Source organism: Anolis carolinensis, chromosome 6 (genome assembly GCF_035594765.1).
Source record: "Anolis carolinensis isolate JA03-04 chromosome 6, rAnoCar3.1.pri, whole genome shotgun sequence".
In the NCBI taxonomy this organism is placed as follows: Eukaryota; Metazoa; Chordata; class Lepidosauria; order Squamata; family Dactyloidae; genus Anolis; species Anolis carolinensis.
This window is the reverse complement of record NC_085846.1, coordinates 65,429,797-65,442,396: the sequence shown is the minus strand read 5'-3', so window position 1 is coordinate 65,442,396 and position 12,600 is coordinate 65,429,797. Positions and strand designations below refer to the sequence as shown.

Sequence of the window (12,600 nt, the reverse complement as noted above, 5' to 3'; positions counted from 1 at the left end):
TGACAACAAAACCAAGAGATTTGTGAAATCTGAAAAACTTCACGAAAGTGTTATAATCCAACTCGATCAATCAGAAATGCATGGAGTGATTACCTTAAATCACACCTGGGCCCTTGGTAAAGTAAACTGTAATCCATGAAAACTTCTACCTTAATACACTTCTATTTCACCTGATGTCACTTAGCTCAATGGGATTTATTCATGAGTAAACACACATGGGACTAAAGTGTTTGTTAGCCTTTCAAGTGTTACAAGACTCTGAAAGTATTTTATATAGATGTCCATATGTGGCACAAAGAGGTCATAAAATTAATACTGGTTAAGCATCCCTTATCCAAAAATCCATAATCCAAAACTGTCCACATTGAGAGATACCTTTTTCTGATGGTTTAGTGTACGCAAACTTTGTTTTATTCACAAAGTTATTGAAAATGTTGTATAAAATTACCATCAGGCCATGCGTATAGGGTGTATATAAAACATAAATAAATTTTGTGCTTAGACATTGGTCCCATCTTTAAAATATCTCATTATGTATGTATATACAAACACAATTATTCCAACATCCCAAAAAATCTGAAACTTCTAGCAGAAGAATTAGGAATTAAACACCGCGTTTCCCTGAAAATAAGACAGTGTCTTACATTAATTTTTGCTCCCAAAGATGTGCTACATCTTATTTTCAGGGGATGTCTTAGTTTTCCATGAAGAGGAATTCACATTTATTGTTGAACAAAAAAATGAACATTTATTATATACTGTACAGTAGCTGTCATCACAAACCAGCATAACCAGACAAACTGTGAATCCTATCAAGAATTTCTTGTTACTACCATTATTTCCACTCTGATACGTACATTTACCAATCCTGCATGCTCTGGTGTTCTGTTTGGCGAGCATGCTTCCAAACAAAAACTTTGCTAGGTTTTATATTTAGCAATTCAGCAAAACCTCTACTAGGTCTTATTTTCTGGGGGTGTCTTATTTTAGGGGAAACAGGGTAGCTAGGCAGGGCAAAAACAAAAGCGTTTGCATTACTTAAACACAATACAGTAGAGTCTTGCTTATCCATCATAAACAGGCTGGCAGAACGTTGGATAAGCGAATATGTTGGATAATAAGGAGAGATTAAGGAAAAGCCTATTAAACATTAAATTAGGTTATGATTTTACAAATTAAGCACCAAAACATCATGTTATACAACAAATTTGACAGAAAAAGTAGTTCATTACACAGTAATGCTATGTAATAATTACTGTATTTATGAATTTAGCACCAAAATATCACGATATATTGAAAACATTGACTACAAAAATGTGTTGGATAATCCAGAATGTTGGATAAGTGAGACTCTACTGTATATTATGTATTGCAGGACATCACGACACCATATAGGAAAAATATAATGTCTGTATTGGGATATTCTGCAATACTTACATACACTTTTTGAATTGGAATGCACAAACATTTCATAAATATAATTAAGTAGACTCCAAAACTTGGAGAGGAATCTCATACAGTTCAGTGTATGAGTCAGTCTTATTCAGTTTAGGGATTTTACTCCCAGGTGATGAGAATAGGGTAGCTAGGCAGGGCAATGAGGATTTTGGAGGAATGGATTTTAATCATATGTTTTATATTTTTATATTGTTTTAATTGTTTTATTGGATTTTCATTGCTGTTTTAATTATGTGTAGGCATCGAATTGTTGCCAATTTTGTACGCCGCCCTGAGTCCCTTCGGGTGAGAAGGGCGGGATATAAATGTTGGAAATAAATAAATAAATAAATAAATAAATAGGCAGCTTGATATCTGTCATTCATTAAAGTGCCACAGAACTAGATTTCTTTGCATTTGATGTAAGAAAAAACCTTAATGAATATTATCTCAGGAATGTTACATGTGTATTATAAACCATAAGGCCCTTCCACACAGCCATATAACCCAGAATATTAAGGCTGAAAACCACAATATCTGCTTTGAACTAGATTATCTGAGTCCACACTGCCATACATTCCTGGTCAAAGCAGAAAATGTGGGATTTTATTCAGTAGGGAAAGGGCCCATGTTGCATTGTTATCAAATTTGTGTGAGCATATCATCATAAAGAAGATGGAAGCATTGCATATGGGTAGGAGGAATTAGCAGTGGATATTATTACAATGTTGAATCATGTAAGCTGGCTTCGATCTTAAGTCTTACAGTCTGTATAAGACAATTTTCAAGTGGAATATTGGATGTGTTTTGCTCCTTGCATACATGCAAAAGTGCCCAAAGGATCTGCTTAAAGTTGGCCAAACATGCTAGCTCAGCTCGAACATTTTGTGAGGGAAACCTATTGGTGGTGTGCTTCTTGTGGAAACTCACAGACCATTTCTTCTTGATACACAATCAGTCTGGAATTTCCTGATAAGGGAGAAAAAAATGAGAAAAGAGAGTGGATTACGCCCTATCTCTTGTAATTTGTCATCAAGTTGACTTTGGCTTATGGAGACTTTAGGACCACCATCAACTACCCTTCTCAGATTTCACAATTGCACATTTCTTTATTTGTTGGACAACCTTGTTACTTTAAGAACCAAAATTTTCTCCTGCCTTTGACACAGAGTATTTAAATACAGCTGAATTCACTTGACTCTGCTCTTATACACCAGTCCCTGCACTAATGTGTTTGTAACTCTCTTTGTGTATTAGATAGGCTGCCTGTTAGAAGTGTGTTTGGTGTGTTTATTATTACTACTTAATACCTTTTTATCTTAATAACATTTAAGCTTTTATAATACATTTTAACTTTTGCTTTGCAAGCACCACCCTATAAAAAGGGGGAAAGGTTCCTTTTTCTACTTGTATAAGCTCAGGGCTGTTTTCTCAAAATTTTCAGGAGTAAAGCCTAGGAAACATCATGAGCGAAACAGCAGGTAAGTACAGGTAGAAAGTACTCTTATAGTTTGGACTCTGTTTATAGCAACAGAAGTAAGCTGAAAAAGTGGGGGAAATGGGAGCTAACAACTACAGCAGAGTCTCTCTTATCCAACGTTCTGGATTATCCAACGCATTTTTGTAGTCAATATTTTCAATACATCATGATATTTTGGTGCTAAATTTGTAAATACAGTAATTACTACATAGCATTACTGCGTATTGAACTACTTTTTCTGTCAAATTTGTTGCATAACATGATGTTTTGGTGCTTAATTTGTAAAATCACCTAATTTGATGTGTAATAGGCTTTTCCTTAATCCCTCCTTATTATCCAACATATTCGCTTATCCAACATTCTGCCAGCCCGTTTGTGTTGGATAAGTGAGACTCTACTGTATATCTGAAAAATAGGCATTGCCAGGTGTATACACTACTCTATATCTATAATATATATATATATATATATATATATATATATATATATATATAAAGGGTAATGAAATTTCGGCCTAGGACAAAACAACAAAACTACACATCCCAGAAACACTAAACTTGGCAGCACAACCCTTCATCCATGCCTCTACGTTCATACAACAAAAAGCTCCAGCTACTCCAGAAAACGGCCAGGCTTTGAGACTGCAAGGCTATTCACTGCTATTCCACCTGGCCAAACAAAGGGTTCCCATAAGCCACAGCAACGCGTGGCCAGGCAAAGCTAGTTATATATATAAAAGATAAAATATGTGCAAGCAGTCTTTGAGTTATACACATTCAACTTACAAATGACTCATAGTTTAAAAGGGAGTGAGACAACAGAGAGAGAAATTTACCCCCAGGAAAGGAAATTAACTCACACCAATTTTATGTACAAATTCAACTTGCGAACAAACTTACAGATCTTGTTTGTAACTTGGAGACTGCCTGTATTATGTTTCTATATATGTTTGTTTGATCCACAAAGACTCCTACATGTCTTGATGGTACACATACCCGTCATCATAATCCAACGTAAAATACTGGTGGGTTGGTGGAGGGATCAGGGCAGATAGAGAATGATGGAGGTTGGAGTCCAGCACATTATGTCAATCCCACTCATGAGGGATCTCCATCAAACTTGAGACACATACCCTGCATGATCAAACATAAAATACTGGTGGTGCTTGGAGGGCTTATAGAATATGATAGGAGTTGGAATCCAGCCACATTCAGTAAACTCAGTGATTCCTAATTAAGATGGAAGGTGTGGTTTTCCTTTTAACCCAGTGGTTCTCAATCTGTGGGTCCCCAAATGTTTTGACTTCAGCTCTCAGAAATCCTAACAGCTGGTAAACTGACTGGAATTTCTGGGAGTTGTAGGCCAAAAACCTGGGGACCCACAGGCTGAGAACCACTGGAGTACAATATTGAGCTCCTGGGCTTCCATCCTCGGTCCCATCATGTCAAACACTGATTGCAGGTCTGTCCCTCCCTAGATAGAAAATGCAAGGCTATCACATCAATAAATGTAATAGTCCAGATGAATCGCATGAGCAAGTACAGCCATCTCCAATCTTCCCAGAATGATAGGAGCTGAAACTTTGTGGGAATAGCGTATATGGTTTGAGAAGACTGACCTGAATATAGGAAGGGAAATGAGTCCATCTCTTCATGGAGCAGAAACACACCAATGATGTACAATCCATTCAGTTCAATAGCAATAGCCCTCATTGTACAACCGATCTAGGAATATCTTGGGAACTGCCTTTAGATCTTGATCACAATTTTAGAAACAGGAGTAAACGTTTATTCTATCATGAATGAGCAAATCCAGTTTTAAAAACAATTTGAGCCCATTGTTATTGCTTAATAACATAAGTGTTCCCTCACTTATTGCTTGGGGTTATGTTCCAGGACCACCCGCAATAAGTGAAAATCCACAAAGTAGGGACATTATATTTATTTTAATATTTATACATTATTTTAGTAGTTATACACTATTTTAAGTCTTTATCAACCAATCATGTGTTGATAAATTGCCGCCTTCTCCTCCCATTGCTGCTTGGGCTCCTTTTCTCTCCCTTTGGCTTTTCCTTCTTCCCTTCCTTAGGCTGTAAATTGTAATTTTTTATGATTTATAATAGTCTTTTAGAGTTTGTTGAAAAAACGGGAAACAGCGAATCCGCAAAAAGTGAACCGCGAAGTAGTGAGGGAACACTGTATCTGAACCCCTTCCTTTAAACTCAAGAGCACAATTTGCCTCACATTTGTATTTAATGATTAAAGTTACTATATGGATTGTTGTGTATGCTAAAAGGTTAACAAATACCTTGAAAACCTTCTCTTTTCCAATTCATTTCTCTTATCATCATGATTAATAGTTCTTTAATGGTTTTTACCAGTCCACATGAACATTTTTGTGCGACAGTCTCCCATCACGGTTGCCAAATTAAGGCAAAACTCAAGCTCAAATTATTTTGGAAAGGCATGACTTTTTAGAGATACCGTGTTTCCCCAAAAATAGGATATCCCCAGGAAATAAGACCTAGTTGAGGTTTGGGGGAATTATTCTATTATTCTATGATTATTATTATTACTATTATTATTTCTACCTTTTGGAAGGGAGACAAATGAGGAAGGAGGCATTGTGGCCTAGGATGAAAGAAAAAGCATTTGCTCCATATGCGACTCATCTTGACCCAGAGGAAGCCATTCTTTGCATGCATTCTGCTGTATATGTTGCTGGCCTGCAACTCCCACCATTCCATAGCTAAGGTCTGATGGGACTTGTAGTGCAAAATCTATTTTCCATTGACCTTAAAAGAGTGCTCTGACCATCCACTTGAATGCCAAGTTTTTGATATATACAGTAGAGTCTCACTTATCCAACACTCGCTTATCCAACGTTCTGGATTATCCAATGCATTTTTGTAGTCAATGTTTTCAATACATAGTGATATTTTGGTGCTAAATTCGTAAATACAGTAATTACTACATAGCATTACTGCATATTGAACTACTTTTTGTCAAATTTGTTGTTAAACATGATGTTTTGGTGTTTAATTTGTAAAATCATAACCTAATTTGATGTGTAATAGACTTTTCCTTAATCCCTCCTTATTATGCAACATATTCGCTTATCCAATGTTCTCCCGGCCTGTTTATGTTGGATAAGTGAGACTCTACTGTATATGTATATGTGTATATAAATAAGACATCCCCTGAAAATAAGACCTAGCACATCTTTGGGAGCAAAAAACAATAGAAGACACTGTCCTAAATTTGGGGAAACAGGGTAATAACCTTCTGGAAAAGCATGACCTTTTAGAGATCATAACCTTTTGGCAAACTAGAATCTCCATAACCCTTTTGGAGAACAGTGGCATTCACAATCTTGAAAATCATAACCTTTTGTAAAAGTATGATCTTCCAGAGAAGAGCCAAAAAACTTATTTGAGTACAATCTTTTCTTCAGTGGTATATAACCACATGTACTTATGCAAGACAATTTTTGTTTTCAGTTGTTAGACTGATAACTTAATTGTCTCTAATCTATTAGGAACAGAGATTATGCACAAAAACATCTACTCTTCCATAAATATCTTGTTTTTATATCATGCTCTCAAGAGACAAAAATACAGTAGACTTCGTTAAAAGTAACACATCTGGTTTACTCACAACTTTCATAAATTCTGCATGCATGTACATAACTTGTCAATCCAGTTACAGATAGATTTGAAGTAGTTCTCTGTGCAGATAACAAAGGGCATTTTTCTTATAATCAGCGGCAACATGTGTTTGCTCTTAACAGTCCATAGTCTAAAGCGTCTCTCAGAGTCTGTGCTCTAATGGAGTCTGAAGTCTAAAATAGAGTCTGAGCTCAGAGCAGTCCCAGAACTAATCATGTGGTCTGCAACCCCTCCCACAACATCAAGAAACATAGAGTAAAGGGAAAGCTGCATACCAAAACATACATATTCAATACAGTAAGTAAACAGAATCATATACAAAACAAAAAATTTCTAAAATTTGCAGCATGTTAACTAGATAATCTATGCTAGAACTCTGTTCATTAGGATTGCCAACCTTTCAAGCATGAGGGCTTTTGGACACTGACATGGCCAGAACCAGAAAACAGGAAGCTTTTAATTAAAGGCACAACTGACTGTTAAGTTTTAATATTATTCTACTGTCAACACTTAAGTTTTGTGATCTATAAAATTGAATTAACAAGTATTGTATCACAGAACAAGTTGAAAACAAAAGGAAGTTGGCTAAACAAATACTCATTTATTGTCATTTCCAGTGGCTCCTTTGGAGGCCATTAAAATTGATTTTCTCAGTGAATACAATGCCTATTTTCATCATACCGAAGACTTCGACAACACTAATCTGATTGTGAGACGAGGACAGGAGTTTAAGATAGATGTGACTTTCAGTAGGGAGCTGAATGACGGTGACAAAGTTATCCTACAACTCAGCATAGGTAAGTAACTATCACTATTTTGGCAGTAAAAAAAAAAATTATTAAGAGCTATACTTTCCATTATGTTCCTAATCTGCAATCATTAAAGGTAAAGCTCTTTCATCAGAAGTTGTTGTGCATGTTTAAGCAAATTTGCAGAGATTTACCTTTTTGGAAAAAAAATTCAAATTTAAAGCTCAAGTTAAATGGATCTGTGGGTATTTTGATAGAACCAAACTCATAAACTGGATACTGCAAAGGGAAAATAGAAGTTGGGACACAAATCTGCATTGTTCACCGATACGTTTTCTTCTCTCAAGTAATTTGTATGGATTTCATGGTGTGTCCTATGCAGGAAGTGGGAAGTTGCTCGCTTTTATTAATAGAATACTGAAAAATCTCAAGTTTCTATGCAAGAGCATAGAAGCTGCAAACTACAATCACTCAAGTCAAACAGATATATATACTATTTTTGTAATTTTAGGAATTGCATAAGGAGGAATACAACATAGGTTAATCAATTAAATTTCAAACACACCCAGTGCCAAAAATGAAATCACAATAATGTACAGATATAATACTGATCTTAATGGGATTATGGCAGGAACGTCGTAGATGGCTGTTGCAAAAGCCGTTATACAAGCAGTAAGATAAATCTGACTATATGCAAATGCTATAATGCACCAATATTCATAGATCTCATATATGACAAAAATTAAAGTACAATTTTTGGCACTAACTACTAGTCCTAAAGTGGAAAATTTATTTAATTTTAATATTGTGAAGTTTATTATAGACTTGGGGGGGGGGGCAGTTGATGTTAGGAAGTGAAGTTCAATCAATCAGAAGAAATAGTGCATTCGAGTTAATGAGTATAATGTGCGAAGTAAAGGTAATTTCCCCTGACATTAAGTCTAGTTGTGTCTGACTCTGGGTGTTGGTGCTCATCTCCATTTCTAAGCTGAAGAGCTGGCGTTGTCCATAGACAACTCCTAGGTCATGTGGCTGGCATGACGGCATGGAGCGCCATTGCCTTCCTATTGATCTACTCACATTTGCATGTTTTCGAATTGCTAGGTTGGCAGAAGTTGGAGCTAACAGCAGAAGCTCACCCTGCTTCCTGGATTTGAACCACCAATTTTTCAGTCAGCAAGTTCAGCAGCTCAGTGGTTTAACCCGCTGCACCACCAGGGGCTCCTTATAATGTCCTAGTTACGAATATTTTATACAGTTTTCTTAAAACAACAATACACATTGTTGCTGTTGCCCTCAGCAGTTATCCAATCTACTTCTGTTGGTTAAAAGTTGAGATTTAAATGTCTTTCCTTACTTTAGGATTTTATATACGCATACACACACATCTATCTGTTATGCTTATTAGATATATTACATTCGTCCAATCATAGTTTATTATGTTAGTAGGATAGTTGTTCTGATCAATATAAATTTGCTGTTTAGACTGGAATATTTTGCCAGACTGGATTTGGAAAATGAGATCCTCCCTCAGCTCGGTCCATTGCTGCAGAATGAACAATAAATAGCTGATGGGGTGACTTGCCTTTGTGGTTGTCTTTTTTAATGAATATCTCAATTGGTCTACGTCAGTCCTATTATCAGAACATTAGCTATAGTACTAGACTTCTGCGTGACCTCTAGGTCTCTATCTTATGGAATACAAGATTTGCAATTGAGAGGGGCATTTTGAATTCTCACCCATAGCTCACGATACTACAAATTCCCGAATTAAATACCCTGACACTTAAACAAGTAGCAAAATGTTATGATAGTGTTGTGTGAAAGACCCCCATATTGGTGCTCCCTTTTATCAGCCCACTTTCTAAGACAGTTGTGGGATGAAACTACTTAACTGACTCTTCGGGAAAGCGACATGTACTATGAATTATTAAAAAATATATTTCTTCACCATATCTGAAAATTCAATATTTTAAAGTTACCACTCATTGTAATTATAGATAAAAAAAGGAATTTGTGTGCACTTTTATTTTACTAGAAAATGTATGTGTCAGTATCTTCTTGGAGCCCCCGTGGCGTAGTGGATTAAAGCCTTGTGATTTGAAGGTTGGGTTGCTGACCTGAAGGTTGCTGGTTCGAATCCCACCCAGGGAGAGTGCGGATGAGCTCCCTCTATCAGCTTTAGCTCCATGCGGGGACATGAGAGAAGCCTCCCACAAGGATGGTAAAAACATCAAAACATCTGGGCAACGTCCTTGCAGACGGCCAATTCTCTCACACCAGAAGCAACTCCGGTTGCTCCTGACACGGAAAAAAAAAGTATCTTCTTCATGTAAAGGTATCTGTATCTGGCACCTGTTGACTAGGGGCCCTTTTACACTGCTATATAAAATCTATATTATTTGCTTTGAACTGGATTATATGGCAGTGTAGACTCATATAATCCAGTTCAAAGCAGATAATGTGGAATATCTAATTTGATTATTTGGATTATATGGCAATGTAGAAGGGGCCTCAGATTGTTCCTTTCTCTCCTGGAAACACACACTGATCTGCCAGTCAATGTCTTCCAAGGTCTCCCAAAGATACAGTGATACCACTTTGAGTAGCATTGTACCAGAATAGCTATCAAAATTGTGGACTGAAAAGAAAGTCTGCTGTTCTGTTAATTCTATTAAGGTCTTTATGAATTTGTTAATGCTCCTTTTCATAAACTTGTTTTCTTTCAGGTGAGAATCCAAAGCGATACAATGGGACCATTTTATATCTGAATCTAACATCAAACCAGAAGAAACAACCATGGCATGCTGAGATTTATCAAACAGATGAAGAGAAGGTACCGTATATACTCAAGTATAAGCCGACCCAAATATAAGCCGAGGCATCTAATTTTACCACAAACAACTGGGAAAACATTGACTCAAGTATAAACCGAGAGTGGTAAATTTCAGAAATAAAAATAGATACCAATAAAATTAAATTAATTGAGGCATCAGTAGATTAAACGTTTTTAAATATTTACATAAAACTAATTCAAGACGTCCAACTCTGATTAAATCATTATTCTCATCTTCTTCAATGTAAATGTTCTTATGTAGCCTTTTAATAATAATAGTAAAGGTAAAGGTTTCCCCTGACATTAAGTCCAGTCATGTCTGACTCTGGGGGTTGGTGCTCATCTCCATTTCTAAGCCGAAGAGCCGGCGTTGTCCGTAGACACCTCCAAGGTCATGTGGCCGGCATGACTGCATGGAACTCCTTTAATAATAATAGAGTAAAATAATAAATGTAAGAACAATAATAAAAACCGTAAAATAATAAATGTAATAATATCAGTGAAATAATAATAATAATAAATGTATCAATAATGATAAAATTAGAGTAAAATAAATGTAATAGTAAAAATAATAATAGAGTAAAATAATAAATGTAATGATAATAGAGTAGAAGAATAAATGTAATAATACCAATAATATTAGAGAAAATGTACCATAGATCTTCGAGTATAAACCGATCCGAATAAAATAATAAATGTAATTATAATCATAGAGTAGAATAATAAAGGTAATAATACCAATAATAATAGAGAAAAATAATAAATGTACCATATATACTCAAGTATAAGCCAACCCGAATATAAGCCAACCAGGACCCTCACCTGAGTATAAGCCAAGAGGAGCTTTTTCAGTCCTAAAAAAGGGCTGAAAAACTTGGCTTATACTTGAGTATACAGTACATAAGTTTGAAATACTTTATATGCAGATATCCGCTTAGAGCAAGTGTTTTATATTTTTTTGACTTGCATTAAAAATGCATTCAACTCCTCAACATGGCTGTCATTTCATGGCAAGATCCTGAATTACAACAGAGACCTCCTTTAATAAAGTCCACTGTCAAGAGATAGAAGAGCCCTACAATTTGCAACCCCAGTGCTGCCCAATCATTAATGTCAGTCAATACAGAAAACGATAAGACAATCTGGAGAATGCTGAACTGCATGTCACCCATTCCATACTACAGGCCAAGCCCATAGTCAGAATTTTTTTTGGGAGGAATTGAAACTCCACCCCACCCCAGATGTCTTTTCATGTCAGTGTCTCCTGATCTGGCATCAGATTTCAATAAGGCCCTGAAATTACCATCATTGTGAAAAGGTTCTTCATGGGTAATAGGTCCTGAGTCATTGCTCCCTCTTTAAGCCAGTTCTTGTTGGCCACAAAGGACAATCGGTTCCACAATCAGCAGAAGTTTCTTTCTGTTTTCTTCTGCTTTCTTCTTATTTTCTTACATCAGGACATTTTCCACTGTGAATTAGCAATAAGTTTTCAATCAAGCACACGTTGTTCTGATGGTACTCTGTTTTTTTTTTTTTTTGGTGTCTATTGAAGGGCCCTTCCACGCTGCCCTTTATCCCAGGATCTCATCCCAGATTATCCACTTTAAACTAAGCAATATATAAATCCCCCTGCCAGATAACCTGGGATAAACAGATAATCTGGGATCAGATTCTGGGATATAGGGGCAGTGTGGAAGGGCTTCTATTGCATTTCTCCATTGCACCAAATGGTTTTAGCCAAGCTTCTGATGACCACCTTTACCCCCACTTCTCCTCCAAACACCACACCATACTTACAGAGTGCACCTTGTTGTAAGTTGTAGATATAAATGAATAGAAGCTTTACCATAGTTTTTGAACAAAGATATACCCTGAAGGATAATAAAGTGTCACTCAGGCTTGTGTAACAAGTAACAGTATCTTTACTTCAGTTTAAAAGATCAAACAGGGCAACAATATATACAGCAGTCTCTCTGAATTCACACAGAGAACATAGGAAATAAATAGTCCCTTTAAACAGTCGTTAAATATGCCTCATTTGCCTTATAAATAATCAGGCTTCGGAGAGCTGGCAGCCATTTCCTTCCTGACAATTTTCAGTCAGCGCTCTTTTCACCCACCGAGGTGAAAGTGGCAGTTAAAACCGTTTGTCTCAGCGGCAAACTAGAGACAGCAGCCAATGGGAATTCTGGCTGCTGGCTGGCTCAACCAATCAGCTGGCGACACATGCCTTTCCAGTCAACTCATTCCATCATGGTGTCTTTTTACAAATCCTCACACACCTTGTACATGTAATAAGTAGGCTAAACACTGAACCATTTGAGCTGAAATCTTAGATGAGTCTTCTTATCCACAGGAAATACATATCCGGGCAATGGAGTATTTGGATTTACCACTAATTGAGCTTTCACTTGGTAATCAGAAACAG

The 12,600-nt window shown here is 36.4% G+C and overlaps 1 protein-coding gene across 4 annotated transcripts in view; it reads left to right on the top strand.

The window, feature by feature from the left end:
• The first annotated feature begins 2,633 nt into the window (after positions 1–2,633).
• LOC100551686 (protein-glutamine gamma-glutamyltransferase 4) overlaps positions 2,634–12,600 on the top strand; it is a 30,158-nt gene continuing 20,191 nt past the window's right edge. For all 4 annotated transcript variants that reach the window (XM_008115535.3, XM_008115534.3, XM_008115536.3 and 1 more), the window contains exons 1-3: positions 2,634–2,918; positions 7,205–7,384; positions 10,066–10,172. In XM_008115535.3, coding sequence (XP_008113742.1) covers positions 2,903–2,918; positions 7,205–7,384; positions 10,066–10,172 — 303 coding nt within the window. In that variant the 5' untranslated portion in view covers positions 2,634–2,902. The remainder of the gene's footprint in view (positions 2,919–7,204; positions 7,385–10,065; positions 10,173–12,600) is intronic.